This window comes from Mobula birostris, chromosome 28, assembly GCF_030028105.1.
Source record: "Mobula birostris isolate sMobBir1 chromosome 28, sMobBir1.hap1, whole genome shotgun sequence".
Taxonomy (NCBI): Eukaryota; Metazoa; Chordata; class Chondrichthyes; order Myliobatiformes; family Myliobatidae; genus Mobula; species Mobula birostris.
The window spans coordinates 3596460-3623962 of record NC_092397.1 but is presented as its reverse complement, the minus strand read 5'-3'; the positions used below and the strand labels follow the sequence as shown (position 1 = coordinate 3623962).

The 27503-nt window shown below is 51.6% G+C and overlaps 1 protein-coding gene across 1 annotated transcript; it reads left to right on the top strand.

The window, feature by feature from the left end:
- The first annotated feature begins 882 nt into the window (after positions 1 to 882).
- Positions 883 to 11130, top strand: LOC140189137 (dual specificity protein phosphatase 10-like). The gene is made up of 4 exons (XM_072245839.1): positions 883 to 1068; positions 1299 to 2289; positions 5698 to 6021; positions 10290 to 11130. The coding sequence occupies exons 2-4, from the start codon at positions 1326 to 1328 to the stop codon at positions 10553 to 10555; spliced, it is 1554 nt and encodes a 517-aa protein (XP_072101940.1). The 5' UTR covers positions 883 to 1068; positions 1299 to 1325; the 3' UTR covers positions 10556 to 11130.
- Positions 11131 to 27503: the final 16373 nt, after the last annotated feature.

Below are 27503 nucleotides of genomic sequence, written 5' to 3'. Positions count from 1 at the left end.
GACTTCGATACTTGGGAGCACACACACACACACACACACACACACACACACACACACACACACACACACACACACACACACACACGTTTTAGGAACAGCTTCTTCCAGGCAGCTTCTGCGGAGGGGGATAAAGAGTCGCCGTTTCAAGCCAAGACCCTTCATCGGGACCAGCAAGGGAGATATGTTATGGGATCTTGCTGTGTGCAGATTCCATTTTGGCTGGACTTCGATACTTGGGAGCACACACACACACACACACACACACACACACACACACACACACACACACACACACACACACACACACGTTTTAGGAACAGCTTCTTCCGCCCACCACCCGGCTATCAGATTTCTGAACAGTCCATGAATACCAGCTGAACACACAAAGTACTGGAGGAAGGGTCTCGGCCCGAAACGTTGACTCTTTTCCATAAATGCTGCCTGTCCTGCTGAGTTCCTCCAGCATTCTGTGTGTGTCGCTCTGGATTTCCAGCATCTGCAGATTTTCTCCTGTTCATGAGGACCAGCTCACTATTCGACTCTCTGTTCCTGCGCTACTAATTTATTTTAAACAAATATTTCTTGTTGTAACCTATAGTAATCGTTGATGTATTGCATTGTTCCGCTGCCACAAAACAACAAATTTCACAACATATGTCAGTGATACCAAACTTGATTTTGATTGAACAGTGAACTTTGGACGGGCTCTCTTTGTCACTCAAGGACCTGATGTTTCGAGCGAGGCCCTGCTTTTGTTCTCGGGACGAGAGGAGGCCGCACCACACCGCCACCCCACCTGCTGACCCCGGGGCAGCGTTTCTGTTCTGTTTTGCCCCGCTCACCCAGCCGCGTCGCTTTGTTTCCCCACCACCACCACTTCCTGGTTCGCTGCCCGCGCAGGCGCGGTGCCGTCGCTGCCCCGCCGCCGGCCGCCCTGCCATTGGCCGCCGATGATGTCACCGGGGCCGGCCCTGTCAATCAAGCACAACAAGGCAGCCTCGCCGCCCGGACCCGGAGCGGCCAGCGACCGGCGACCGGCTCTTCTGACAGCACCGCGGCCGGATTAACGTGAGTGAGCTTCCCGTCCGAGGGTGCATTCGGTTATTTGCAGAAAGGCGAGCGGGTTGCATGCTTTTTTTTGGGGGGGGGGGTTCCAGTACAGCGTTACCGTCTTTTATTCCTCCCCCCTCCCCAAGTTCTGTTGTTGTATCGAGTCAATGGTGCAATGGGTCATTCTGCGCGTGTTTCTGTTGTATTCCTTCCCGCTCCACTTCATCGCTTTGTTGTTTCGCCCGCAGGTCCATCCCCGCCGCCTGCGACCTCCGATGTCTCCGTCCCCTCTGGAAGAGCCTCTGGTGATACGGGTGCTGCAGAGACCCCGGTCGCTGGCGCTGCATCTCGGCGAGGGGGTGCCCGGCTTTGCGGTCGAGAGAAGCGCAGGGAGCCCGAGGCTGCGCTGCCGGGGCCAGGCGGCGGCGGCGGCGGCGGCGGCGGCGAGGAAGCCTTCGCTCATGCAGCAGCTGCCCGGCTTGGGGAGGAGAGCGGTGCAGCGCAAAGCAGCCTTGCAGCTGTCGCCGGCCCGGGAGAGGTCCGGCCCCGCCAGCCCGGCGGCCGGCTGCCGGGGCGGCATGCACCCGCTGAAGTGCGGCTGCCGGGGCTGCTGGCGGCTCCTGCGCCGCGAGGACTCCGGTTCCCCCGCCTCCTGCTCCTCCTGCGTCCCTTGCAAAGCCGGCATGAGGGCGCTCGGCGGCGGGGCGGCCGCCTCCACGCTGCGGCGGCTCGGCTGCCTGCCCGCCCTCAGCTGCATCTCCTGCGAGCCGGGCGTCCGGTCGCTGGGATCGAGCTGCAGCTTCTGCAGCAGCGACCCCATCGTGACTTACAACCCGAGGGCGGGCGGAGAGGCCGAGGGCAGCGGCCGCCGGCTCTGGCCCGACCCGCTGGCCAAGAAGATGACCGAGTCCCGGGCGCACCAGCAGACCGGCCTGATCCTGGACTGCAGCGGCCTGGTGGAGTACACGAAGATGCAGCTGCACGGTGCCATCAGCCTGGGCTGGCCCGAGGGACCGGGGCCGGGGCCAGGGCCGGGCCCGGGCACAGGACCCGCGGCGGCGGCCGAGCCTGCCAATCTCACCGTCTTCGACCTGCTCTCCAGCCGGGACGCCAAGCACCGCCGGTGCCAGGACGGGGGCCGGCCGGACTCCGGGCCGGGCAAGTCGGGACGCCCGGCGGTGCCGCACTCGCTGCAGCTAGTGCTCAGCCCGCTCGGCGCGCAGGACAAGGAGGCGAGAGGTAGGCGGCGGAGGGTCCGTGAGTTCTGCTGGGACCTGCCCCTCTCTCCCCTCCCCGAGATCCTCCCTCACTACCACCTCATCCTCGTCCCCTCTCCCCTCCCCAAAATCCTCCCTCACTACCACCTCACCCTCGTCTCCTCTACTCTCCCCTCTTCCCTACCCGAGATCCTCCCTCATTCACTACCACCTCACCCTCGTCCCCTCTACACTCCCCTCTCCCCTCCCCGAGATCCTCCCTCACTACCACCTCATCCTCGTCCCCTCTCTCCCCTCCCCGAGATCCTCCCTCACTACCACCTCATCCTCGTCCCCTCTCCCCTCCCCAAAATCCTCCCTCACTACCACCTCACCCTCGTCTCCTCTACTCTCCCCTCTTCCCTACCCGAGATCCTCCCTCATTCACTACCACCTCACCCTCGTCCCCTCTACACTCCCCTCTCCCCTCCCCGAGATCCTCCCTCACTACCACCTCATCCTCGTCCCCTCTCTCCCCTCCCCGAGATCCTCCCTCACTACCACCTCATCCTCGTCCCCTCTCCCCTCCCCAAAATCCTCCCTCACTACCACCTCACCCTCGTCTCCTCTACTCTCCCCTCTTCCCTACCCGAGATCCTCCCTCATTCACTACCACCTCACCCTCGTCCCCTCTACACTCCCCTCTCCCCTCCCCGAGATCCTCCCTCACTACCACCTCATCCTCGTCCCCTCTCTCCCCTCCCCGAGATCCTCCCTCACTACCACCTCATCCTCGTCCCCTCTCCCCTCCCCAAAATCCTCCCTCACTACCACCTCACCCTCGTCTCCTCTACTCTCCCCTCTTCCCTACCCGAGATCCTCCCTCATTCACTACCACCTCACCCTCGTCCCCTCTACACTCCCCTCTCCCCTCCCCGAGATCCTCCCTCACTACCACCTCATCCTCGTCCCCTCTCTCCCCTCCCCGAGATCCTCCCTCACTACCACCTCATCCTCGTCCCCTCTCCCCTCCCCAAAATCCTCCCTCACTACCACCTCACCCTCGTCTCCTCTACTCTCCCCTCTTCCCTACCCGAGATCCTCCCTCATTCACTACCACCTCACCCTCGTCCCCTCTACACTCCCCTCTCCCCTCCCCGAGATCCTCCCTCACTACCACCTCACCCTCGTTCCTCTACACTCCCAGTCTCCCCTCTCTCCCCTACCCGAGATCCTCCCTCACTACCTCCTCACCCTCGTCCCCTCTACACTCCCCTCTCCCCTACCCGAGGTCCTCCCTCACTACCTCCTCACCCTCGTCCCCTCTGTTCCCTACCCGAGATCCTCCCTCACTACCACTCACCCTCGTCCCCTCTACACTCCCCTCTCCCCTACCTGAGATCCTCCCTCACTACCACCTCACCCTCGTTCCTCTACACTCCCAGTCTCCCCTCTCTCCCCTACCCGAGATCCTCCCTCACTACCACCTCACCCTCGTCCCCTCTACACTCCCCTCTCCCCTCCCCGAGATCCTCCCTCACTACCTCCTCACCCTCGTCCTCTCTACACTCCCCTCTCCCCTCCCTGAGATCCTCCCTCACTATCTCCTCACCCTCGTCCCCTCTGTTCCCTACCCGAGATCCTCCCTCACTACCACTCACCCTCATCCCCTCTACACTCCCCTCTCCCCTACCTGAGATCCTCCCTCACTACCACCTCACCCTCGTCCCCTCTACACTCCCCTCTCCCCTACCTGAGATCCTCCCTCACTACCACCTCACCCTCGTCCCCTCTACACTCCCCTCTCCCCTACCCGAGGTCCTCCCTCACTACCTCCTCACCTTCATCCCCTCTGTTCCCTACCCGAGATCCTCCCTCACTACCACCTCACCCTCGTCCCTCTACACTCCCAGTCTCTCCTCTCTCCCCTACCCGAGATCCTCCCTCACTACCACCTCACTCTCATCTCCTCTACTCTCCCATCTCTTCCCTACCTGAGATCCTCCCTCATTCACTACCACCTCACCCTTGTCCCCTCCACACTCCCCAGTCTCCCCTCTCTCCCCTCCCCGAGATCCTCCCTCATTACCACCTCACCTTTGTCCCTCTACACTCCCCTCTCTCCCCTTCCCGAGATCCTCCCTCACTACCACCTCACCCTCGTCTCCTCTACTCTCCCCTCCCCGAGATCCTCCCTCATTACCACCTCACCCTCGTCTCCTCTACTCTCCCCTCTCTCCCCTTCCTGAGATCCTCCCTCACTACCACCTCACCCTCGTCTCCTCTACACTCCCCAGTCTCCCCTCCCTCCCCTCCCCGAGATCCTCCCTCACTACCACCTCACCCTCATCCCCTCTACACTCCCAGTCTCCCTTCTCTCCCCTACCCAAGATCCTTCCTCATTCACTACCACCTCACCCTCGTCCCCTCTATGCTCCCCAGTCTCCCTTCCCTACCCCTTCTTGCTCCCCCTCACACTATCTTCCTATCTTCCTTCTTATTCTCACTCTCGTTCCCCGACCCTCTCCTTGTCCCCCCCCTTGCCCCACATTCTTCCCTCTCTTCCACCCCTCCCTCCGCTTTCTCCTCCTCCTCCCGCCCTCCCCCCACCCAGCCCCACAGACATGGGGAGTAGTGGCTGGAAAGGTGCCCCTGGGGAGGGGGAGGAGGGAGCAGCTGCTCCCTGAGAAAGGGCACCACGGTGTCTGAGGATTAACACCTTTAACAGGAGGGTTCACCGTCTGGATTGGGGGAATGGGTTTGGCACCCAGCGGACGTCGGGAATCCGGAGCATCACACACACCAGATGCAGGAGGGACTCAGCAGGCCAGGCAGCGCCTGTGGAAATGAACAGTCGGTCAATATTTTGGGCCGAGACCCTCCCTCAGGACTGGGAAGGAAGGGGGAAGATGCTAGAATACTAGGGTGGGGGGTCGGGGGGAAGAGGCTACCTGGGAGGTGAAGCCTACTGCTTGGGAAAGGTCAAGGGCCGAAGAGGAAAGGATCTGATCTGATCCGATGGGAGAGAAGAGGGAAAAGGGAAGGAGGAGGGGACCCCGGGGGGAGGTGAGAAGGTTGAAGTGGGGGGCAGTGGTGGAATTTTAGCTTACCAGAAGGAGGAATCTGTATTCATGCCATCAGGAAGGAGGGTACCCAGACACAATTTAAGGTGTTGCTCCTGGGAATAAGATGCTTGACCACGGGGAAGACCCGATTTTGGTGGGCGGTGCGCAAAGCAGTTCCCCCCCAAGTTTGTGACGGGGTCTTGAGACCGCATCGGGAGCACGTGACAAATGGAGAGGTTAGATCACGCGAGACGTTTGAGACTCCTGGGCACGTGAGTGACAGAATCATGCAGGACTACTCTTGGAGCAGGTTAAAGGGTTAGCACGACTCGGTGGGCTGGAGGGGGCTGTAACGCTCTGTGTTCTGCCTTTCTCTTTCGCTGCAGCCGATGCCAGCGAGGGTCCGGTCTCTGGGAGCGAGCCCCCCAGGGGCCCGGGTGCCTGGGGCGCGCCCCTGGACCCACTGACCCCAGACATCGAGAGCGCGGAGTTGAGCCCCATCCTGCCCTTCCTGTACCTGGGCAACGAGCGGGACGCCCAGGACCTGGCGCGAATGCAGCAGCTTAACGTCGGCTTTGTCATCAACGTCACTACCCACCTGCCCCTCTACCACGCCCAGGGGGGCGCCCTGCGCTACAAGAGGCTTCCGGCCGCCGACAACGGCAAGCAGAACCTCCGGCAGTACTTCGAGGAGGCCTTTGAGTTCATAGGTGAGAGGGCGGCAGGGGTCGCTCGGTGGACGTTCTACCCTAGACCAAAGACTTCGGCCCATTGAGTCTGCTCCACTGACTTATTATCCGTCTCAACCCCATTCTCCTGTCCTCCCCCGTAACCTTGGATCAAGAACCTATCAACCTCCGCTTTAATGACCCAATTCCTTTGTGGCAATGAATTCCACAGATTCACCGCCCTCTGGCTTGTGAAGCTTCTTCTCGTCTCTGTTCTAAAGGGACGTCCTTCTACTCTGAGGCTGTGTCCTCTGGTCCCAGACTTCCCCCATCAAAGGGAACATCCTCTCCACATCCACTCTATCTGTGTCCTCTGGTCCCAGACTTCCCCCATCAAAGGGAACATCCTCTCCACATCCACTCTATCTGTGTCCTCTGGTCCTAGATCCCCCACTATAGGAAACATCCTCTCCACATCCACTCTTTCTAGGCCTTTCAATACCCGACAGGTTTCAATGAGATCACCCCCTATTCTTCTAAGCTGCAGCGAGTACAGGCCTGGAGCCATCAAACTTGCCTCACACGTTAACCCTTTCGTTCCCAGGATCATTCTCCTGATCCTCTGCCGGACCCTCTCCAAAGCCAGCACAGTGTGGCTGAGCAGAGAGATCTTGGGGTCCAGGATCATAACTCCTTGAAAGTGGCTGCACAGGTCGATAGGAGGGTGAAGCAGACTTATGGAATGCTTGCTTTATTAGTTCAAAGATCAGGAGGTTATATTGCAACTTTATAAAACTCTGGTTAGGCAGCATCTGGAGTATTGCATACATTTCTGGTCATCCCCACTATGGGAGGGATATCGAGGCTTCAGAGAGGGTGCAGAAGAGGTTCACGAGGATGCTGTCTGGTTTAGAGGGCGTGTGGTATCAGGAGAGGCTGGACAAACTTGGGTTGTTTTCTCTGGAGCGTCAGAGGCTGAGGGGAGATCTGACAGAGGTTTACAAGATTATGAGAGACATAGATAGAGTAGACAGGGAGTATCGGTTTCCCAGGGTTGAAACATCAGAGGGCCTGCATTAAAGGTGAGAGGGGGCAGGTTCAAAGGGGATGTGAGGGCTAAGATTTTCACTCAGAGTGGTGGCTGCCTGGTGTGGTGGTGGAGGCAAATACATTAGAGGCTTTTAAGAGGCGTTTGGATAGGCACATGGGTGTGAGGAAGATGGAGGGAGATGGACCTGGTGTAGATAGGAGGGATTAGTGTTTTGGTGTTTTAAATTTGGTTTTTAGCCGGTTCAGCACAACATTGTGGGCCGAATGGCCTGTTCCTGTGCTGTATTGTTCGATGCTCTATCCTTTCTTAGACATGAGCCCAAAATTGCTGACAATACTCCAAGTGAGGCCTCACCAGTGCTTTATCGAGCCTGAGCATTAAATCCTTGCTCTTGTATTCTCGTCTGTTGGAAATGGATGCTAATATCGCATTTGCCTTCCACACCGACTGAACCTGCAAGTTAACCTCCAGGGAATCTTGCTCAATCACCCCCAGCTCAGTTATTCATTTATTCCCCCATCTGGCCTCTCAACTGCCTATCACCTCCCCCGGGTCTCCCCTCCTTCCCTTTCTCTTATGGTCCACTGTCCTCTCTTATCAGATTCCTCACTGACCAGCCCTTCACCTTTCCCACCCATCACCTTCTGGCTTTCCTCCTTCCCTCTCCCCTCACCTTTTTATTCTGGCCTCTTCCACCTTCCTTCTCAGTCCTGCTGAAGGGTGTCGGCCCGAAACGTCGACTGTTTATTCCTCTCCATAGATGCTGCCTGACCTGCTGAGTATTGTGTGCGTTGCTTTGGTAGTTATATGTAAGCCTTTGTTCCATGTTGTACAAGTCTTCTGATGCTCATACCTATCCACATACATTTTTAAACCTCGTAATTCTATCCACTTGCCCATGGGGTCTCTTTTGAATCTTGCCTCTCTCACCCTAAATCTTGATCCTTTGGGGATAAAAGGCTATGCCTTCAGAGTTCAAAGTAATTTTATTATCGAAGTAGGTATATGTCACCTTGAGATTCATTTTCTTGTGGGCATTCGCAGGAAAATGAAGAAATATGAGTCATTGGGTATATTCAAAGCGGAGGTTGATAGATACTTGATCAGTCAGGGCGTCAGGGAGAAGGCAGGAGAATGGGGTTGAGAGGGATAGTAAATCAGCCATGATGGAATGGTGGAACAGACTCGATGGGCCGAATGGCCCAATTCTGTTCCTATATTTTGATTTTATACCCCTAGACGCTCGTCCCTCATTTCCTCTTTGCTCTAAGAAGTAAAGTCTTTGCCTGTGCAACCTCTCCCTTGAGGGGTTCCCGACCTGGCTCAGTTAATGGTGGGGGGGGGGTCCACGGCATTAAAAGAGACTTGGAGAAACCCCTTCCCATAGAACTCAGGCCTTTGAATCTTCGTAAGTCTAGGTTGCTCGCTGCGCTGCATTGCGTCAGGGATGTGTTGGGGGGGTGGGTTTACCATGATGGGTCGAATTTAACACCGTCTGCACAGGTGCGTTGGAAAACTTCCTTGCAGCAGCCTCGCGGGCACAGAACTTCAGGTACCCGATATTGGCTGTACAGGAAAGGCCACAGTTCGAACAAAATCCAGTGTAGTGCAACAAGGTCTCTGTGTTACTATGGTGATTATAGATTAGTGGTTTAATAGTGATTAGTACTCTCTGGCCACTTTATTAGGTACACCTCGTTAATGCAAATATCTAATCAGCCAATCGTGTGGCAGCAACTCGATGCATAAAAGCATGCAGACACGGTCAAGAGGTTCAGTTGTTGTTCAGACCAAATGTCAGAAAGGGGAAGAAATGTGATCTAAGGGACTTTAACCATGGAATGGGTGTTGGTGCCAGATGGGGTGGTTTGAGTACCTCAGTCACTGCTGCTCCCCTGGGATTTTCATGCAGAACAGTCTCTGGAGTTTACAGAGGATGGTGCGAGAAAACAAAACGACATCCAGTGAGCGGCAGTACTGTGGGTGAAAATGCCTTGTTAATGAGAGAGGTCAGAGGAGATTGGCCAGACTGGTTCAAGCTGACAGGAAGGTGACAGTAACTCAAATAACCACGTTACAACAGTGATGGGTAGAGGAGCATCTCTGAACACACAACACATCCATGTTAAACCCCGAAATGGACGGGCTACAGCAGCAGAAGACCACGAACATTACACTCAGTGGCCACTTTATTAGGTACAGGAGCTTACCAATAAAGTGGCCACTAAATCCATTTAGTGATTCAGGTTTTGCGAGTTGGTTCAAGAGCTGGCTGGTTGAACTGGCTTCCTCACGCCCAAGCTCTCTCCCCTTCCCCTCTACCGGTGAGGCGTGGTTGGGGTATCAACGCCAGCAGGAAGGGGTAACTGGCCCTGGGCTGGAACCCCCACCCTGCCCCCAATCCTCCTGAAGGACTCTCGCACCAGCTGGTAAACCGCCTTAATAAAATTCATGTACACCAAAATGCCTTGTTAATATCCATATACACCCCATCCGCTGCTCTACCCTCATCGGGTTAGTGAAAAAGTTTAACGAAGTTACTTAAGACGTTGGTGAGGCCTAATTGGGAGTATTGTGTGCAGTTATGGTCACCTACCTACGGGAAAGATCTCAATAAGATTGAAAGAGTACAGAGAAAATTTGCAAGGATGTTGCCAGGACTGGAGGGCCTGAGGTATACGGAAAAGTTGAAGAGGTTAGGACTTTACTCCCTTGAGCGTAGGAGAGCGACGGGAGATTTGATAGAGGTATACAAAGTTATGAGGGACATTAATGGACGCAAGCAGGCATTTTCCACTGGGGTTGGGTGGGACTAGAGCTAGAGGTCGTGGGTTAAGGGTGAAAGGTGACATTTGAGGAGAACATGAGGGGGAGCTTCACTCGGAGGGTGGAATAAACTCTAGGTCCAGCAGCAGGTTGGACGTTAAGAGGAGTTTGGATAGGTACATGGAAACATACAGTGGAAGGAGTAGTTTGCGTCAAGTCAAGTCAGTGAGGTGGTGCTGGGGGCAGCCCACGAGTGTTGCCGCGTTTCTGGCGCCGACGTAGCATGCCCGCGACTCGCTAGCCCAGATCGGGGTGTGTCTGGAATGTGGGAGGAGGGAGCACATCCGTGCAGACAGCGGCAAGAATTGCACCCCCCTCCCATCTCCGTTGGAATAGATGTGGCCGCGAGGCGCTGGGTGGGTGGCTGGAGGGGAATGGGTTTTTTTTCTCTCTCTGTGGACTCTTGCGATTCCTTTTTCTTTCCCCTCACCAGAGGAGGCCCAGGGGTCGGGGAAGGGCGTGCTGATCCACTGCCAGGCGGGCGTTTCGCGCTCGGCCACCCTGGTCATTGCCTACCTGATGAAGCACACGCGGATGACCATGACCGACGCCTACAAGTACGTGAAGGGCAAGCGCCCCATCATCTCGCCCAACCTCAACTTCATGGGGCAGCTGCTGGAGTTCGAGATGGACCTCAACAAGGGGCTGACGCCCCGCATCCTCACCCCCAAACTCACCGGGCTGGAGACGGAGGTTTAGGTCTGCCCCCCCGGCTGCCTCGGAGCCAGCGGGCAAGGGGGTGCCTGACCCTGAACAGAAACTCCCCGCCCCGTCTCCTCTGAGAGACTCTCACACTGTGACTAACTCCTGCCTGCTGTCTGGTACCCCGGGGATTTTTCGACAGCCCCCTACCTCACCACCTCCCACCACAGGGGAGGACGTGTGTCTTCCGGGAGGAAGGAGTGCGGTGGGAGCGGTCCGTTTTCCATGGCGGAGTTGGGGTTTTGGGGGCGGGGGGGGAGTTTATTCTGAGACTCTTTACTGTGAATTGCGTTGCTGGGCAGGCGACTGGCCAGATGGCCGTCTCCCCGTCGGCTGGACGCTCTGCTCGGTGGGGAGGGCGCTACCTCTGTGGCTCGAAGCTCGTTTCCTCGAGCCCTCACTGTGCCCCCAGCCTTCCTCACTGCTTGCCGAGGGCAGGCTCCCCCCCTCCCCTGAGGATGACAGCACTTGGCACCCGCATGCTCCCCCTGGGTACAGGCGGGCGGAGGGGTTGGGGGGGAAGCAGAGACGTGCGTCGCCCAGTGGGTGCAGAGGGAGGGCGTGGCACATCAGGGCGGTGGGGGGGGGAGTGTCGCGCAGGCCAATGGATGCGAGAGTGGGAGGGGAGGGTGGAGAGGGCTCTGGCCATTCGGTGCAGGCGAAAGAGGCGATGGCTGCCCCTACCTGCATCTGTGGGCAGGAGAGGGGCTGCTGGATTGGACCTACACCAGTGGGTGAACAGAAACGGTCTTCCACACGAGGGCACCCACATGTCGGGGAAAGTGGGGTGGAGGGAACTGGGACCCTGGAACGAGGTGAGGTGCGGGTGCGCGAGGCACGGGTAAGGGGGAGGAGAAAGCTTAGTTACTGCCTTCACCTGTGCTACTGCCCCAGGGAGTGAGGAGGACCCCTCAGTACCAGTCAACTCGCCCCAGGCTGGACAGCGCCAATGTTTGGTGCTTCCTGCCAAGTCTCTGGACCATGGGAACACAGTGCCCACGCCGTTTGAAGGTGTCGGGGAGACGGCGGGCCGTGCTTGGTAAACTGGACAGTCCCGGGCAAGCAGATGTGGTGCACCAACCACGTTCACCTCAATCCATTCACCACGGCTTCTGCCTCCTGATAAAAGTCTTCCATTGCTTTGAGGAGCGGGTTATCTTTTGGCACCCTGACCCGTGGGGGTGTGAGACCCCTCTCCTCAACCCCTGACTCTCACTTGCAAAGGACCAGTGCAGAATCTGACTAGGTGATGTAGAGGGAGCTTCATTATGTCTGACCCCGGGAGTGTGTGATGGGATGGTGCGGAGGGAGCTTCACTCTGTGTCTGATCCCGGGAGTGTGTGGTGGGATGGTGTGGAGGGAGCTTCGCTCTGAGTCTGACCCCAGGAGTGTCTGATGGGACGGTGTGGAGGGAGCTTCACTCTGTGTCTGACCCCGGGAGTGTGTGATGGGACGGTGTGGAGGGAGCTTCACTCTGTGTCTGAACCTGGGAGTGTGTGATGGGACGGTGTGGAGGGAGCTTCACTCTGTGTCTGACCCCGGGAGTGTGTGATGGGACGGTGTGGAGGGAGCTTCACTCTGAGTCTGACCCCGGGAGTGTGTGATGGGATGGTGTAGAGGGAGCTTCACTCTGTGTCTGACCCTGGGAGTGTGTGATGGGACAGTGTGGAGGGAGCTTCACTCTGTGTCTGACCCCAGGAGTGTGTGATGGGACGGTGTGGAGGGAGCTTCACTCTGTGTCTGACCCCGGGAGTGTGTGATGGGACGGTGCGGAGGGAGCTTCACTCTGTGTCTGACCCCGGGAGTGTGTGATGGGACAGTGTGGAGGGAGCTTCACTCTGTGTCTGACCCCGGGAGTGTGTGATGGGACGGTGTGCAGGGAGCTTCACTCTGTGTCTGAACCTGGGAGTGTGTGATGGGACGGTGTGGAGGGAGCTTCACTCTGTGTCTGACCCCGGGAGTGTGTGATGGGACAGTGTGGAGGGAGCTTCACTCTGTGTCTGACCCCGGGAGTGTGTGATGGGACGGTGCGGAGGGAGCTTCACTCTGTGTCTGACCCCGGGAGTGTGTGATGGGACGGTGCGGAGGAGGCTTCACTCTGTGTCTCACCCCGGGAGTGTGTGATGGGACGGTGAGGAGGGAGCTTCACTTTGTGTCTGACCCCGGGAGTGTGTGGAGGGAGCTTCAGTCTGCCTGACTTGGGTGTGTGAGAGGATAGGATGTGAGCCTTATCTCTGACGTAGACTGCCCCTACAGAGCACATTTGCATTTTGCACTAGTGAACCTTCTTCATTGCTGGGCACAGGAGGTGTGAGTGGTCTGTCCACTGTGGGAGGCCATTCTGCTCTGCTCGGCTGTCTGAGCAGCAGAGGGTGGGGAGATGGCCGGGGGGCTGGCAGGGACTTTACATGTCAGAGACAGGGGAGACGTTGTGGGCCTGGTCCAGAGTTTGCGACTGTGCATTGCCATTACCTACCTCCTCTCCCTGCCACGCACTGCGCCAAATTATACGATGAACCTGCTCACATCGGTGACCTCAGAGCCGTGGGTCAAAGGTGGATCTTTGACCTTGGCCAGTGATTTGTGTCTATGTTCAATCTGTGTCGTTTATCTTGCTATTTATTTATTTGTACCCTTTTGGTGGTGAATTTCCATCAAGTTATTTATTAAAATTGAATTTTTAAATACGCCTGTTTGGTGAATCATTCCTGGACGAAACGCAGGGTTGAAAAGGGAGACAGAGTCGTGGTGTGGAATATCTACAGGACGAGAATACGAAAGCAAGGCTGTGATGCTGGGGCTTTATGAGGCTTGGTCAGACTGCAGTTGGCGTATAATGAACAGTTTTGGGCCCCTTATCTGGAAAAGGCTGTACTGCCATTGGAGAGGGTCCAGAGGAGATTCGCAAGAGTGGTCCCAGAAATGAAACGGTTGATGTATGATGAGCGTTTGATGGCTCTGGACCTGTACTCGCTGGCATTTAGGAGGAGGACAGGACAATTTCATTGAAACCTGTCAAATATTGAAAGGCCTAGATAGACTGAATGTGGAGAGGATGTTTCCTATAGTGGGGGAGTCTAGGACCAGAGGACACAAATAGAGTGGAATGGAGAGGGCGTTTCCAAAAGTGGGGGAGGCTCGGACCAGAGGACACAGATAGAGTGGATGTGGAGAGGATGTTTCCTATAGTGGGGAGCCTAGGACCAGAGGACACAGATGGAGTGGAAGTGGAGAGGATGTTTCCTATAGTGGGGGAGTCTAGGACCAGAGGGCACAGATAGAGTGGATGTGGAGAGGATGTTTCCTATAGTGGGGGAGTCCAGGACCAGAGGACACAGATAGAGTGGATGTGGTGAGGATGTTTCCTACAGTGGGGGAGTCTAGGACCAGAGGACACAGATAGAGTGGATGTGGAGAGGATGTTTCCTATAGTGGGGGAGTCTAGGACCAGAGGGCACAGATAGAGTGGATGTGGAGAGGATGTTTCCTGTATTGGGGGAGGCTCGGACCAGAGGACACAGATAGAGTGGATGGGGAGAGGATGTTTCCTATAGTGGGGGAGTCCAGGACCAGAGGACACAGATAGAGTGGAGGTGGAAAGGATGTTTCCCATGGTGGGGGAGTCTAGGACCAGCGAGCACAGTCTCAGAATACAGGGAATCCCCTTGGATCAGAAGTGAGGAATTCCTTTAGCAAGCAAGTGCGGGATCTGGAATTAATTGACACATACTCCTATGAAGGCCAAGCCAGTGGGTATATTTAAAATGGTGGTGAATAGTTTCCTGATTAGTCAAGGCATCAAAGGTTGCAAGGAGAAGGCAAAAGAATGGGATGGGGGGGGGGGAATAAATCAGCCATGATCAAATCATGGAGCACCCATAAAGTACCTCCACCTTGCCACCCATCTGGCAGGGGACCCCACCCTTTCTTATGCCATTACACAAGAGATCCATAAACCCCTGGTTTAGGGTCTTGTCAAGTTTCAAAAGTAAAATATTATCAGAGTACATATTTGTCACCATATATATTCATTTTCCTGTGGCCATACTCAGCAATAAACTGGACTGGTCAAAGAACACTGAGGCTGTCTATAAGAAGGGTCAGAGCCATCTCTATTTCCTGAGGAGACTGAGGTCTTTTAACATCTGCCAGACGATGCTGAGGATGTTCTACGAGTCTGTGGTGGCCAGTGCGATCATGTTTGCTGTTGTGTGCTGGGGCAGCAGGCTGAGGGTGGCAAACACCAACAGAATCAACAAACTCATTCGTAAGGCCAGTGATGTTGTGGGGATGGAACTGGTGGTGACGGTGGTGTCTGAAAAGAAGATGCTGTCCAAGTTGCATGCCATCTTGGTCAATGTCTCCCATCCACTACATAATGTACTGGGTGGGCACAGGAGTACATTCAGCCAGAGACTCATTCCACCGAGATGCAGCACAGAGCGTCATAGAAGGTCATTCCTGCCTGTGGCCATCAAACTTTACAACTCCTCCCTTGGAGGGTCAGACACCCTGAGCCAATAGGCTGGTCCTGGACTTATTTCATAATTTACATATTACTATTTGACTATTTATGGTTTTATTACTATTTATTATTTATGGTGCAACTGTAATGAAAACCGATTTCCCCCGGGATCAATAAAGTATGACTATGACTAAATCCATGACCGGGTCAATGAAAGATGAACCAGTGAGTAAAAGACAACAAACTGTGCAAATGCGAATATAAGTAAATAGCAATAAATAACGAGAACATGAGATCAAGAGTCCTTGAAGTGAGATCATTGGTTGTGGGAACATCTCAATGGATGGGCAAGTGAGTGTGGTTATCCCCTTTTGTCCAGGAGCCTGATGGTTGAGGGGTAGTAACTGTTCTTGAACCTGGTGGTGTGAGTCCTGAGGCTCCTGTACCTTCTACCTGATGGCAGCAGCGAGAAACTAAATATATTGAGTGTCAGGTGGTCTCAATTACATAGCCCAACTGAGATAAAGTCGTTGTTTGCTGAGCACCTTTGTACACTTGGGAAGGCAAATGATTGACTGATAATGCACCATTGTTGGCAGAATCTCAGACGGTGACGAGAGGCCGTACAGGAGTGAGACATTGGCCAGTGGAGTGGTGACGCAGCAACAACCTGGCTCTCAGTGGCAGCGAGACCAAAGAGCTGACTGTGGACTTGAGGAAGGGTGAGATGGGGGAGCACACAGCAGTGCTCACGGAGGGATCAGATGTGGAAAGAGAGGGAGGGTGACTTCAAGTCCCTGGGTGTCAATATCTGAGGATCTAACCTTGAACCAACATATCAATGCCCTAAAAGGAGGCACGGCAGTGGTTGTATTTTATTAGGAGTTTGAGAAAGTTTGATCTGTCACCTAAAACACTTGTGTAGGTCTACAGTTGTACGGTGAAAAGCATTCTAAGTGCCTGCATCATCATCTGGTACGCGGGGGGGGGGGGGGATCTATCATATGGGATCAAAGTAAGCTGCAGAGAGCTGTAAACTTAGCTCCATCATGTCACTAGCCTCCACCTCCACAGTGTCCAAGAAGGTGGTGTCCATCGTTAAGGACCCCCATCACCCAGGAGGTGGCCTCTTCTCATTGCTACCATCAGGGGGGGAGGTACAGGAGCATGAAGACACACTCTCAACGATTCAGGAACAGCTTCTTCCCCTCCACCACCCTCCACCACCCGATCTCTGAATGGACACTGAACCCATGAACACTACCTCACCACTTTTTTATTTCTATTTTCTGCACTTTTAATTATACACACACTCACATAAAAACTCACAGTTTTGTTCTCTGCTATTTTAAGATGAAAAGGGATCTTGCGCTTTCCTGGTGTATATGATGCATACACTCTTCTTGGGCTGAACGGGGACCCGGCTGTAAGCCCGAGAAGAGTTTAACACCATAAGACATGGGAGCAGAATTGGGCCATTTGGCCCATCGAGTCTGTTTCACCACTTTATTATGGCCGACTCATTTTTTCTCTCAGCCCCAATCTCCTGCCTTCTTCATGCCCCGACCAGTCAAGAATCTCTCAACCTCTGCCTTAAATGTACATAAAGACTTGACAAGACTACAGCTGCTTTGGCAACGAATTCCACAGATTCACCCCTATCTGGCGAAAGAATTTCCTCCTTATTTCAGTTCTAAAAGGAGGGGGAGGGAGAGCAGACAGGTATCTTGGTACATATTGGTACCAATCATATAGGAAGAAAAAGCAGAGAGGTTCTGAAAAGAGCTTTTAGAGGGCTAGGTAGAAAGCTGAGAAGCAGAACCTCCAGGGCAGTAATTTCTGGATTGCCGTCTGTGCCACACGCCAGTGAGGGTAGAAACAGGATGATTTGGCAGATAAATGCGTGGCTGAGAAGCTGGCATAGGGGGCAGGGATTCAGGATCTTGGATCTCTTCTGGAGGACGTATGACCTATTCAAAAGTGCACCTGGACCCGAGAGGGACCAATATTCTGGCGGGTAGGTTTGTTAGAGCTGTTGGGGAGGGTTTGGTACGGGGATGGGAGCTGGAGTGAAGGGACCCCAGGATAGGACAGATGGTAAAAAAGCAAAGATGTCATGGAGTCGGACTGTCAGGAAAGACAGGCAGATGATAGGACAAAATTACAGCTAGTATCAGTGCATTAGGGATGCAGAAGCAAAAAAGGCAGCAAATACAGTACTCAAAGTGTTGTATCTCAATGCACAGAAATATGGTGGATGATCTTTACAGGGAGAAGGCTGGGAACTAGCGTTGGGGAGGAGATTGGAAAAAAGGATCAGTCATGATTGAATGACGGAGCAGACTCGATGGGCCAGATGGCCTAATCCTGCTCTTACGTCTTATGGTCTATCTTGTTACACTTTTACAGATTGTTAAGTATAACATGGTCATCACTGAATCGTGATTGAAGGATGGTTGTAGTTGGGAGCTGAATGTTCAAGGTTACATGGGAGGCGTGGCTCTGCCGGTAAAGAATGACATAAAATTGGAAGACGTTGAATCCTTGTGGGTTGAGTTAAGAAACTGCAAGGGTAAAAGGACATGAATGGCAGTTACATACAGGCCTCCCGACGGTAGCTGGGATGTGAACCACAGATTACAATGAGAACAAGAAAAAGGAAAGGCATGTCAAAAGGGCAGTGTTATGATAGTCAGGAGAGCTTTCAACATGCAGGTCAATTGGGAGAATCAGATTGGTAATGGATCTCAAGAGAGTGAGTTTGTTCAATGCTTACGATATGGCTTTTCAGAACATTTCATCGTCCAGCCTACTAGGGGATCAGCTATACTGGATTGGGTGTTCTACAATGAACCAGAGATGATTAGGGAGCTTAAGGTAAAAGAACCCTTAGGAGACAGTGATCGCAGTATGATTGAGATGAACTTCAAATTGGATAGGGAGAAAGTAAAGTCTGATGCAGCAGTATTTCAGTGGAGTAAAGGAAATTACAGTGGTTTGAGAGAGGAGTTGGCCAAAGTAAATTGGAAGGAGCTGCTGGCAGGGATGTCAGCAGAGCAGCAATGGAGTGAGTTTCTGGGGAAAATGAGGAAGGTACAGAATAGAATATTCCAAAAATGAAGAAATACTCAAATGGCAAAATAGTACAACCATGGCTGACAAGGGAAGTCAAAGCTAATGTAAAAGCAAAAAAAAGCGGGAACATAGAGGATTGGGAAGCTTTTAAAACCCTACAGAGAGCAACTAAAAAAAAACTCTGCGGGGAAAAGATGAAATACGAAAGCAATCTAGCAAATAATATCAAAGTAGATCATAAAAGCAAAAATCTATCCAACCTTGTCTTAAGTATATTTACTGAGGTAGCCTCCACTGCTTCATTGGGCAGAGAATTCTACAGATTCACCACTCTCTGGGAAAAGCAGTTTCTCCTTATCTCCGTCCTAAATCTACTCCCCCGGAATCATGAGGCTATGGTCCCTAATTCTAGTCTCACCTACCAGTGGAAACAACTTTCCTGCCTCTGTCTTATCTATGTTTCTATAAGATCGCCTCTCATCCTTCTGAATTCCAGCAAGTACTCAATCTCTCCTCAAAGTCTAACCCACTCATCTCCTTACTTTCTCAAAAAGCCTTGCATGGGGTACCTTATCAAGTGCCTTGCTGAAATCCATATACACTACATCTACTGCTGTACCTTCATCAATGTGTTTAGTCACATCCTCAAAAAATTCAATCAGGCTTGTAAGGCACGACCTGCTTTAGACAAATCCATGCTGACTATTCCTAATCATATTATGCCTCTCCAAATGTTCATAAATCCTGCCTCTCAGGATCTTCTCCATCAACTTACCAACCACTGAAATAAGACTCACTGGTCTATAATTTCCTGGGTTATCTCTACTCCCTTTCTTGAACAAGGGAACAACATTTGCAACTCTCCGATCCTCCAGTACTTCTCCTGTCCCTATTGATCATCGCCAGAGGCTCAGCAATCTCCTTCCCACAGTAGCCTGGGTATATCTCGTTGGTCCTGGTGACTTATCTAACTTTATGCTTTTCAAAAGCTCCAGCGTATCTTCTTTCTTAACATCTGTATGCTCAAGCATTTCAGTCCACTGTAAGTCAACCCCACAATTGCCAAAGTCCTTTTCCCTAGTAAATACTGAAGCAAAGTATTCACTAAGTACCTCCTCCGACTCCATGTACACGTTTCCATTAGATAGATAGATATACTTTATTGATCCCGAGGGAAATTTGGTTTCGTTACAGCCGCACCAACCAAGAATAGAGCATAAATATAGCAATACAAAAACCACAAACAATCAAACAACAAAATGCAAACTATGCCAGATGGAAAATAAGTCCAGGACCAGTCTATTGGCTCAGGGTGTCTGACCCTCCACGGGAGGAGCTGCAAGTTCGATGGCCACAGGCAGGAACGACCTCCCGTGACGCCCAGTGTTGTATCTCGGTGGAATGTGGCCGAAGTCCAACAGTAAGAAGTTCAATATCCGGTCTACAAACACGTTCCTCTATCGTGATATGACCCGGATTGCACTACCCGTTGTTAACCAGAACAATAAGCACCCAACTCCTTTATGCTTACCGCTCTCAGTGCACTTCCGGTCAGCCCGAACGGTCTGGAAGCCGTCCATGGAAAAGTTTTGATCGGATATGTCCTCGTGCAGCCCCGTTCCAGTGTAACACATAACACTGCACTCCCGAAATGTTCCCTGACGCCTGGCTAGCACCGTGAACTCATCCATTTTATTACCCACCGAACTCCTCTTGTCCATAAGTCTCTGTTGTCTCGACCTGGTCCTCTTTCCTCGCCTTTGTGATCCTCCTCTGCATCCTCCGTGTGTTTTCCTCCAGATTTCAGCAGGGGTGTCTGCCGCTCTGCTCGCTGCTATCACACCTGATTGGTCCTATTCTCTCATGACTCATCCTCGGGTAGAGATTGTGGAGGCATTAGTAATTAACTCTCAAAAATCATTGGACTCTGGCATGGTGTCAGAGGACTGGAAAACTGCAAATGTCACTCCACTCTTTGAGAAAGGAGGAAGGCAGCAGGAAGGAAATTATTGACCAGTTAGCCTGACCTCAGTGGTGGGGAAGACGTTGGAGTCAATTGTTAAGGATGACGTTACGGAGTACTTTGTCACACAGGACAAGATAAGACAAAGTCAGCATGGTTTCCTTAAGGGAAAATCTTGCGTGAAAAACCTGTTGGAGTCCTTGGAGGAGAGTACAAGTAGGATAGGTCAAGGGGACACAGTGAATGTTGTATATTTGGACTTACAGAAAAACCTTTGACAAGATGCCACACATGAGGCTGCTCACCAAGTTAAGAGCTTGTTGTATTACAGGAAAAGTTACCTGCATGGTTAGAGCATTGGCTAACAGTGACTAGTGGTGTTCCGCAGGTGTCGGTGTTGAGACTGCTTCTTGTCAATGATTTAGATGATGGAATAGATGGCTTTATTGCCAAGTTTGCAGATGATCAGTTCTGGTCACCGAATTATAGGAAAGATATCAATAAAATTGAGAGAGTACAGAGGAGGTTTACTAAAATGTTGCCTGGGTTTCATCTCCTAAATTACAGAGAAAGGTTGAACACATTAGGTCTTTATTCTTTGGAGCCTAGAAGGTTGAGGGGGGACTTGACAGAGGTGTTTAAAATTATGAGGGGGATTGATAGAGTTGACGTGGTTAGACTTTTTCCATTGAGAGTGGGGGAGATTTAAACAAGAGGACATGAGTTGAGAGTTAGAGGACAAAAGTTTAGGGGAACATGAGGGGGAGCTTCTTTACTCAGAGAGTGGTGACTGTGTGGAACGAGCTTCCAGCAGAAGTGGTTGATGCAGGTTCGATGTTGTTTAAAGTTAAATTGGATAGATATATGGACAGGAATGGAATGGAGGGTTATGGGGCTGAGTGCAGGTCGGTGGGAATAGGATAGGGTAAGAGTTCGGCACGGACTAGAAGGGCCGAGATGGCCTGTTTCCGTGCTGTAATTGTTATATGGTTATATGATACAAAGATTGGTGGAGGGGTGGGTCGTGTTGAGGAAACAAATAGGTTGCAGAAGGACTTAGACGGATTAGGAGAATAGGAAAGAAATGGCAAATGAAATACAATATTGGGAAATGCATGGTCACGCACTTTGGTAGTAGAAATAAATGTGCTGACTTTTTTCTCATTGGGGAGAAAATCCAAAAATCTGAGATGCAAAGGGTCCTAGTGCAGATCACCCTGAAGGTTAACTTGCAGGTAGAGTCAGTGATGGGGAAGGCAAATGCCATGTTAGTATTCATTTCGAGAGGACTAGAATACAAGAGCAGGGATGTGATCCTGAGGCTTTATAAGGCACTGGTGAGGCCTCATCATGAATGAACAGTTCTGGGCTCCTCATCTGAGAAAAGATGTGCTGGTATTGGAGAGGGTCCAGAGGAGGTTCACAACGATGATTCTGGGAATGAAAGGGTTATCATACGAAGAACATTTGATGGCACTGGGTCTGTACTCGGGGGAATTCAGAAGGATGAGGGGGGATCTCATTGAAACCTTTTGAATGTTGAAAGGCCTAGACAGAGTTGATCTAGAAAGGATATTTCCTATGGTGGGGGAGTCTAGGACAAGAGGGCACAGCCTTAGGATAGAGCGGCGTTCATTTAAAACAGAGATACTGTATTAGAGGGGTCGTGACTGTCACGGGACAGCATTGCCCACTCCATGGTCAGAAGGCACGCCACCTGCCAATCAAGGTTTGACCCCTCCTCGCCCACCAATGCACACCTAAGCATTGGCCCCTTTAATTAGCCTTGTAGATTTGGGAACAGCTTCTTTCCAACTGTGATAAGACTGCTGAACGGATCCTGACCCGGATCTGGGCCGTACCCTCCAAATATCCAGACCTGCCTCTCGGTTTTTTTGCATTACCTTACTTTCCATTTTTCTATTTTCTATTTATGATTTATAATTTAAAATTTTAATATTTACTAATTTTAACTATTTTTAATATCTTTAATATTTAATATTTGTAATCCAGGGAGTGTGAAGCGCAGAATCAAATATCGCTATGATGATTGTACGCTCTAGTACCAATTGTTTGGCGACAATAAAGTATAAAGTATTTGGCCTTGGGCAATTGTCCTTTGTAATCAGTTTGACTCTGCTGGCACCGAGCCATTGGCCCCCTCCCACCCCGTGAATCACCTGGGCAGGACCCTTCAGCCCTCCTGCACTAAAAGGGTACCACGTGTGCTGGGCTCTCTCTCCTTGCCATCTCCGAGGGACCACCTTGCTTCACTCCAGGCTGAGAACCGTGAAACGGCGCTGGAGAAACTGTTGGTGAGCTGTGCATTGAATAGGGTTGGGAGCGTTGATTATTGTCCCTGATAGCGTAGAGCCGTGCCTGCACAGAGTCAAGGGGTGGCGGGTATCGTATTGAATTTTCCCTTCGTTGTATGTGTGTATATGTGCGTGTACTCTGCTCCCACGCGATTTTCCCGCGTTCCTTGTTAATTGTCCGCCTGTGTTTTATTGCCAATCCGACTTTTCCCACGACTGCTGTGAATTGGGCGCGTGTGCGCGTTGTTTCTGTCGCCACTTTCCCTCGTTTGTCTTCTGTAAATAAACTCCTTCACTACCAAGACCGCGTGTCCAGAGTCCTTGCCTCTGAGACCCCACCGAATCTGTTTCCTCACTGACAACAGATGCCGAGCAGTTCCTTTGGCCAGAGGGTGCTGAACGGAGGCCAGGTCGTTGGTTGTATTTAAGGCAGAGCTTGATAGGTTCTCGATTGGACGCGACATCAAAGGTTACGGGGAGAAGGTCGGGAGTGGGGCTGACAAGGGGGAGAAAGGATCAGCCATGATTGAATGGCGGAGCAGAACCAATGGACAAATGGCCCAATTCTGCTCCTGTGTCTTATGGATGCCCCTCTATTCTGAGGCTGTGACCTCTGGTTTTGGACTCCCCCACCACAGGAAACATCCTTTCCACGTCCACTCTCCCAAGGCCTTTCACCATTCTGGTTGTATCATTGGCTGCATCAGCTTCAGTGTGGACACCAATACCATCAAGAACAGCTTGCAGCTTCCCTAGCAACAGACCAGCGTCGTCAGTGATCTGAAGTCTCTGCTCAACCACAAGGAGGGAGCTTTTAGATCAGGAGACGGGGAGAAATGGAAACAGGTCCAGAGGGAGCAGAAGGAGAAGATCAAGGTGGCTAAAGAGGAATACAGGAGAGAGATGGAGGACAAGCTTGGGCTGGGTAGCACACGGGAGGTGTGGTGAGGGATGAAGAACATCACTGGCCTCAGTCAGCCCGGCTGGAGAGCCTTGGAATGCAGCCAGGAATGGGCTGATGTATTAAACCAATTCTTCAACAGGTTTGACAATTGCCCCCCCCCCCCCGGTACACCAGCCCACCAGTCCAAATGCAGAGGCACCCAATGCTGTCTCAGACCTCTCTCCCCTCCTTCATCCTCTCAACACGTGGATGAACAACACAGGCTACCACTGGCTACACTCCCTCCTTGCCCTGAACCTACCATCCACACCTCCATATACCAACTGCCATCATCCTGATCTTCACCTCCCCCAGCTATCACCTATCACCAACTCCCCAGTCATCATGGACTCCTCTTCACTACTGAGCAGGTGAGAAGGTTTTCTGGGAAAACTCAGACACGGCAAAGCGTTGGGAGCCCCAAGGTTTGGTTAAGAAGGCCTTCATCAATTGTGGGATTGAGTTTAGGAGCAGAGAAGTAATGTTGCAGCTATATAGGACCCTGGTCAGACCCCACTTTAGTACTGTGCTCAGGTCTGCTCGCCTCACTATAGAAAGGATGTGGAAACCATAGAAAGGGTGCAGAGGAGATTTACAAGGATGTTGCCTGGATTGGGGAGCATGCCTTATGTGAACTTGGCCTTTTTCCTTGGAGTGACGGAGGATGAGAGGTGACCTGATAGAGGTGTCTAAGATGATGAGAGGCATTGATCGTGTGGATAGTCAGAGGTTTTTCCCCAGGGCTGAAATGGCCAGCACGAGAGGGCACAGTTTTAAGATGCTTGGGAGTAGGTACAGAGGAGATGTCAGGGGTAAGTTTTTTATGCAGAGAGTGGTGAGTGTATGGAATGGGCTACCGGCAACGGTGGTGGAGGCGGATACAATAGGGTCTTTTAAAAGATTCCTGGACAGGTACATGGAGCTCAGAAAAATAGAGGGCTATGGGTAACCCTAGGTAATTTCTAAGGTAAGGACATGTTCGGCACAGCTTTGTGGGTATAAATGGCTGTTTCTCCGGCTGGCAGTCAGTGGTGAGTGGGGTGCCGCAGGGGCCGGTGCTGGGCCCGCAGTTGTTTACCATTTACACTGATGATTTGGAAGAGGGGGCTGAGTGTAGTGTAGCAAAATTTGCTGATGACACTAAACTCAGTGGAAAAGCAAATTGTACAGAGGATGTGGAGAATCTGCAGAGGGATATAGATAGGTTAAGTGAGCGGGCCAAGGTCTGGCAGATGGAATACAACGTTGGTAAATGCGAGATCATGCACTTTGGAAGGAATAATAGAGGAGCAGATTATTATTTAAATGGTGAAAGATTGCAGCCTGCTGTTGTGCAGAGGGACTTGGGAGTCCTTGTGCAGGAATTGCAGAAAGTTGGCTTGCAGGTGCAACAGGTTATTAAGAGGGCAAACAGAATGTTGGCCTTCATTGCTAGAGGGATTGAATTCAAGAGCAGGGAGGTCATGCTGCAACTATACAGGGTACTGGTGAGGCCGCACCTGGAGTACTGTGTGCAGTTCTGGTCTCCATACTTGAGGGAGGATATACTGGCTTTGGAGGCCGTGCAGAGGAGGTTCACCAGGTTGATTCCAGAGATGAAGGGGTTAACCTATGAGGAGAGATCGAGTCGCCTGGGACTGTACTCTCTGGAATTCAGAAGAATGAGAGGGGATCTTATAGAAGCATACAAAATTTTGACAGGGATAGATAAGATAGAAGTAGGAAAGTTATTTCCATTGGTAGGTGAGACTAGAACTAGGGGACAAAGCCTCAAGATTCAGGGGAGAAGATTTAGGACGGAGATGAGGAGAAACTGTTTTTCCCAGAGAGTGGTGAATCTGTGGAATTCTCTGCCCAGGGAAGCAGTGGAGGCTTCTTCACTAAATATATTTAAGAAACGGTTAGGTTTTTACATAGTAAGGGAATTAAGGGTTATGGGGAAAAGGCAGGTAGATGGAGCTGAGTTTACAGACAGATCAGCCATGATCTTATTGAATGGTGGGGCAGGCTCGATGGGCCAGATGGCCGACTCCTGCTCCTATTTCTGATGTTCTTATGTTAGCACTTCCATTGTATCCTGGATAATGGACTACCTGACTGGCTGACCACAGTTTGTGTGGCTTCAGAGCTGTGTGTCAGACATGGCTATAAGCAGCACTGGGGTCCCACAGGGGACTGTATTGTCTCCCTTCCTGTTTACCCTTTAGCTACAACACTGAGTCATGTCATCTGCAGAAAGTCTCTGATGACTGGGCAATAGTTGGGTGTATAAAGGGAGGACGGGAGGATGAATACAGGGCCCTGGTGGAGGACTTTGTCAAATGGTGGAAACAGAATGCTGCTGTGACACTGTAATTTCCTTTGGGATCAGTAAAGGATTTATCTATTCAAAAGGTTTCAGTGAGGTCACTCACCTCCCCCCCATTCTTCTGACTTCCAGTGAATACAGGCCCAGGGTCATCAAACGCTCTTCATGTGACGAGCCATTCCATCCTGGGATCATTTTCCTGAACCTCCTTCGAACCCTCTCCAGCGTCAGCACATCCTTTCTTAGATAAGGGGCCCCAAAAAAACTGCTTGGGGTACTCCAAATCACACAAACCAATCTTCCGTCCGTGGACTCACTTTACACCGCACACTGTCGGAGCAGTGCTGCCGGGATAATCAAGGACACGACCCACCCAGCCAACACACTTTTCATCCCTCTTCCCTCCGGGAGAAGGCTCAGGAGCTTGAAGACTCATACGGCCAGATTTGGGAACAGCCTCTTTCCAACTGTGATAAGACTGCTGAACGGATCCTGACCCGGATCTGGGCCGTACCCTCCAAATATCCGGACCTGCCTCTCGGTTTTTTTGCACTACCTTACTTCCCATTTTTCTATTTTTTCTTTATGATTTATAGATAGGTAGATAGATATACTTTATTGATCCCGAGGGAAATTTGGTTTCGTTACAGCCGCACCAACCAAGAATAGAGCATAAATATAGCAATACAAAAACCACAAACAATCAAACAACAAAATGCAAACTATGCCAGATGGAAAATAAGTCCAGGACCGGTCTATTGGCTCAGGGTGTCTGACCCTCCACGGGAGGAGCTGCAAAGTTCGATGGCCACAGGCAGGAACAACCTCCCGTGACGCCCAGTGTTGTATCTCGGTGGAATGTGGCCGGGGTCCAACAGCAAAAAGTTCAATATCCGGTCTACAAATCGATCCAGTGCTACTGATAGCCATGTCTGACAGCTCCGAAGCCACACAAACTGTGGTCAGCCAGTCAGGTAATCCGTCATCCAGGATACAATGGAAGTGCTAACATAATATAATTTAAATTTTTAATATTTACTAATTTTAACTATTTTTAATATTTATAATATTTAATATTTGTAATCCAGGGAGTGTGAAGCGCAGAATCAAATTTCGCTGTGATGATCGTATGTTCTAGTAGCAATTGTTTGGCGACAGTAAAGTATAAAGTATAAGTATAAATCAGGCCTCATCAGTGCCTTATAAAGCCTTATATACTTGCTTTTGTATCCTAGGACTTACCATGTACTGGTGCCGCAAAGCTAATAAATTACAGGACATATGCCAGTGATATTAAACCTGATTCAGGTTCTCGGGCACATCAATTGTGCGGACGATGCTGAAGATGTTCTACGAGTCTGTAATGGCCAGTGCTATCACGTTTGCTGTTGTGTGCTGGGACAGCAGGCTGAGGGTAGCAGACACCAACAGAATCAACAAACTCATCCGTAAGGCCAGTGATGTTGTGGGGATGGAACTGGACTCTCTCATGGTGGTGTCTGAAAAGAGGATGCTGTCCAAGTTGCATGCCATCTTGGACAATGTTTCCCATCCACTACATAATGTACTGGGTGGGCACAGGAGTACATTCAGCCAGAGACTCATTCCACCGAGATGCAGCACAGAGCGTCATAGGAAGTCATTCCTGCCTGTGGCCATCAAACTTTACAACTCCTCCATTGGAGGGTCAGACACCCTGAGCCAATAGGCTGGTCCTGGACTTATTTCCTGGCGTAATTTACATATTACTATTTATGGTTCTATTACTATTTATTATTTATGGTGCAACTGTAATGAAAACCAATTTCCCCCGGGATCAATAAAGTATGACTATGAATTGCATTAACACAGAGGGAGAGGAAAAGAAAATTGAAGG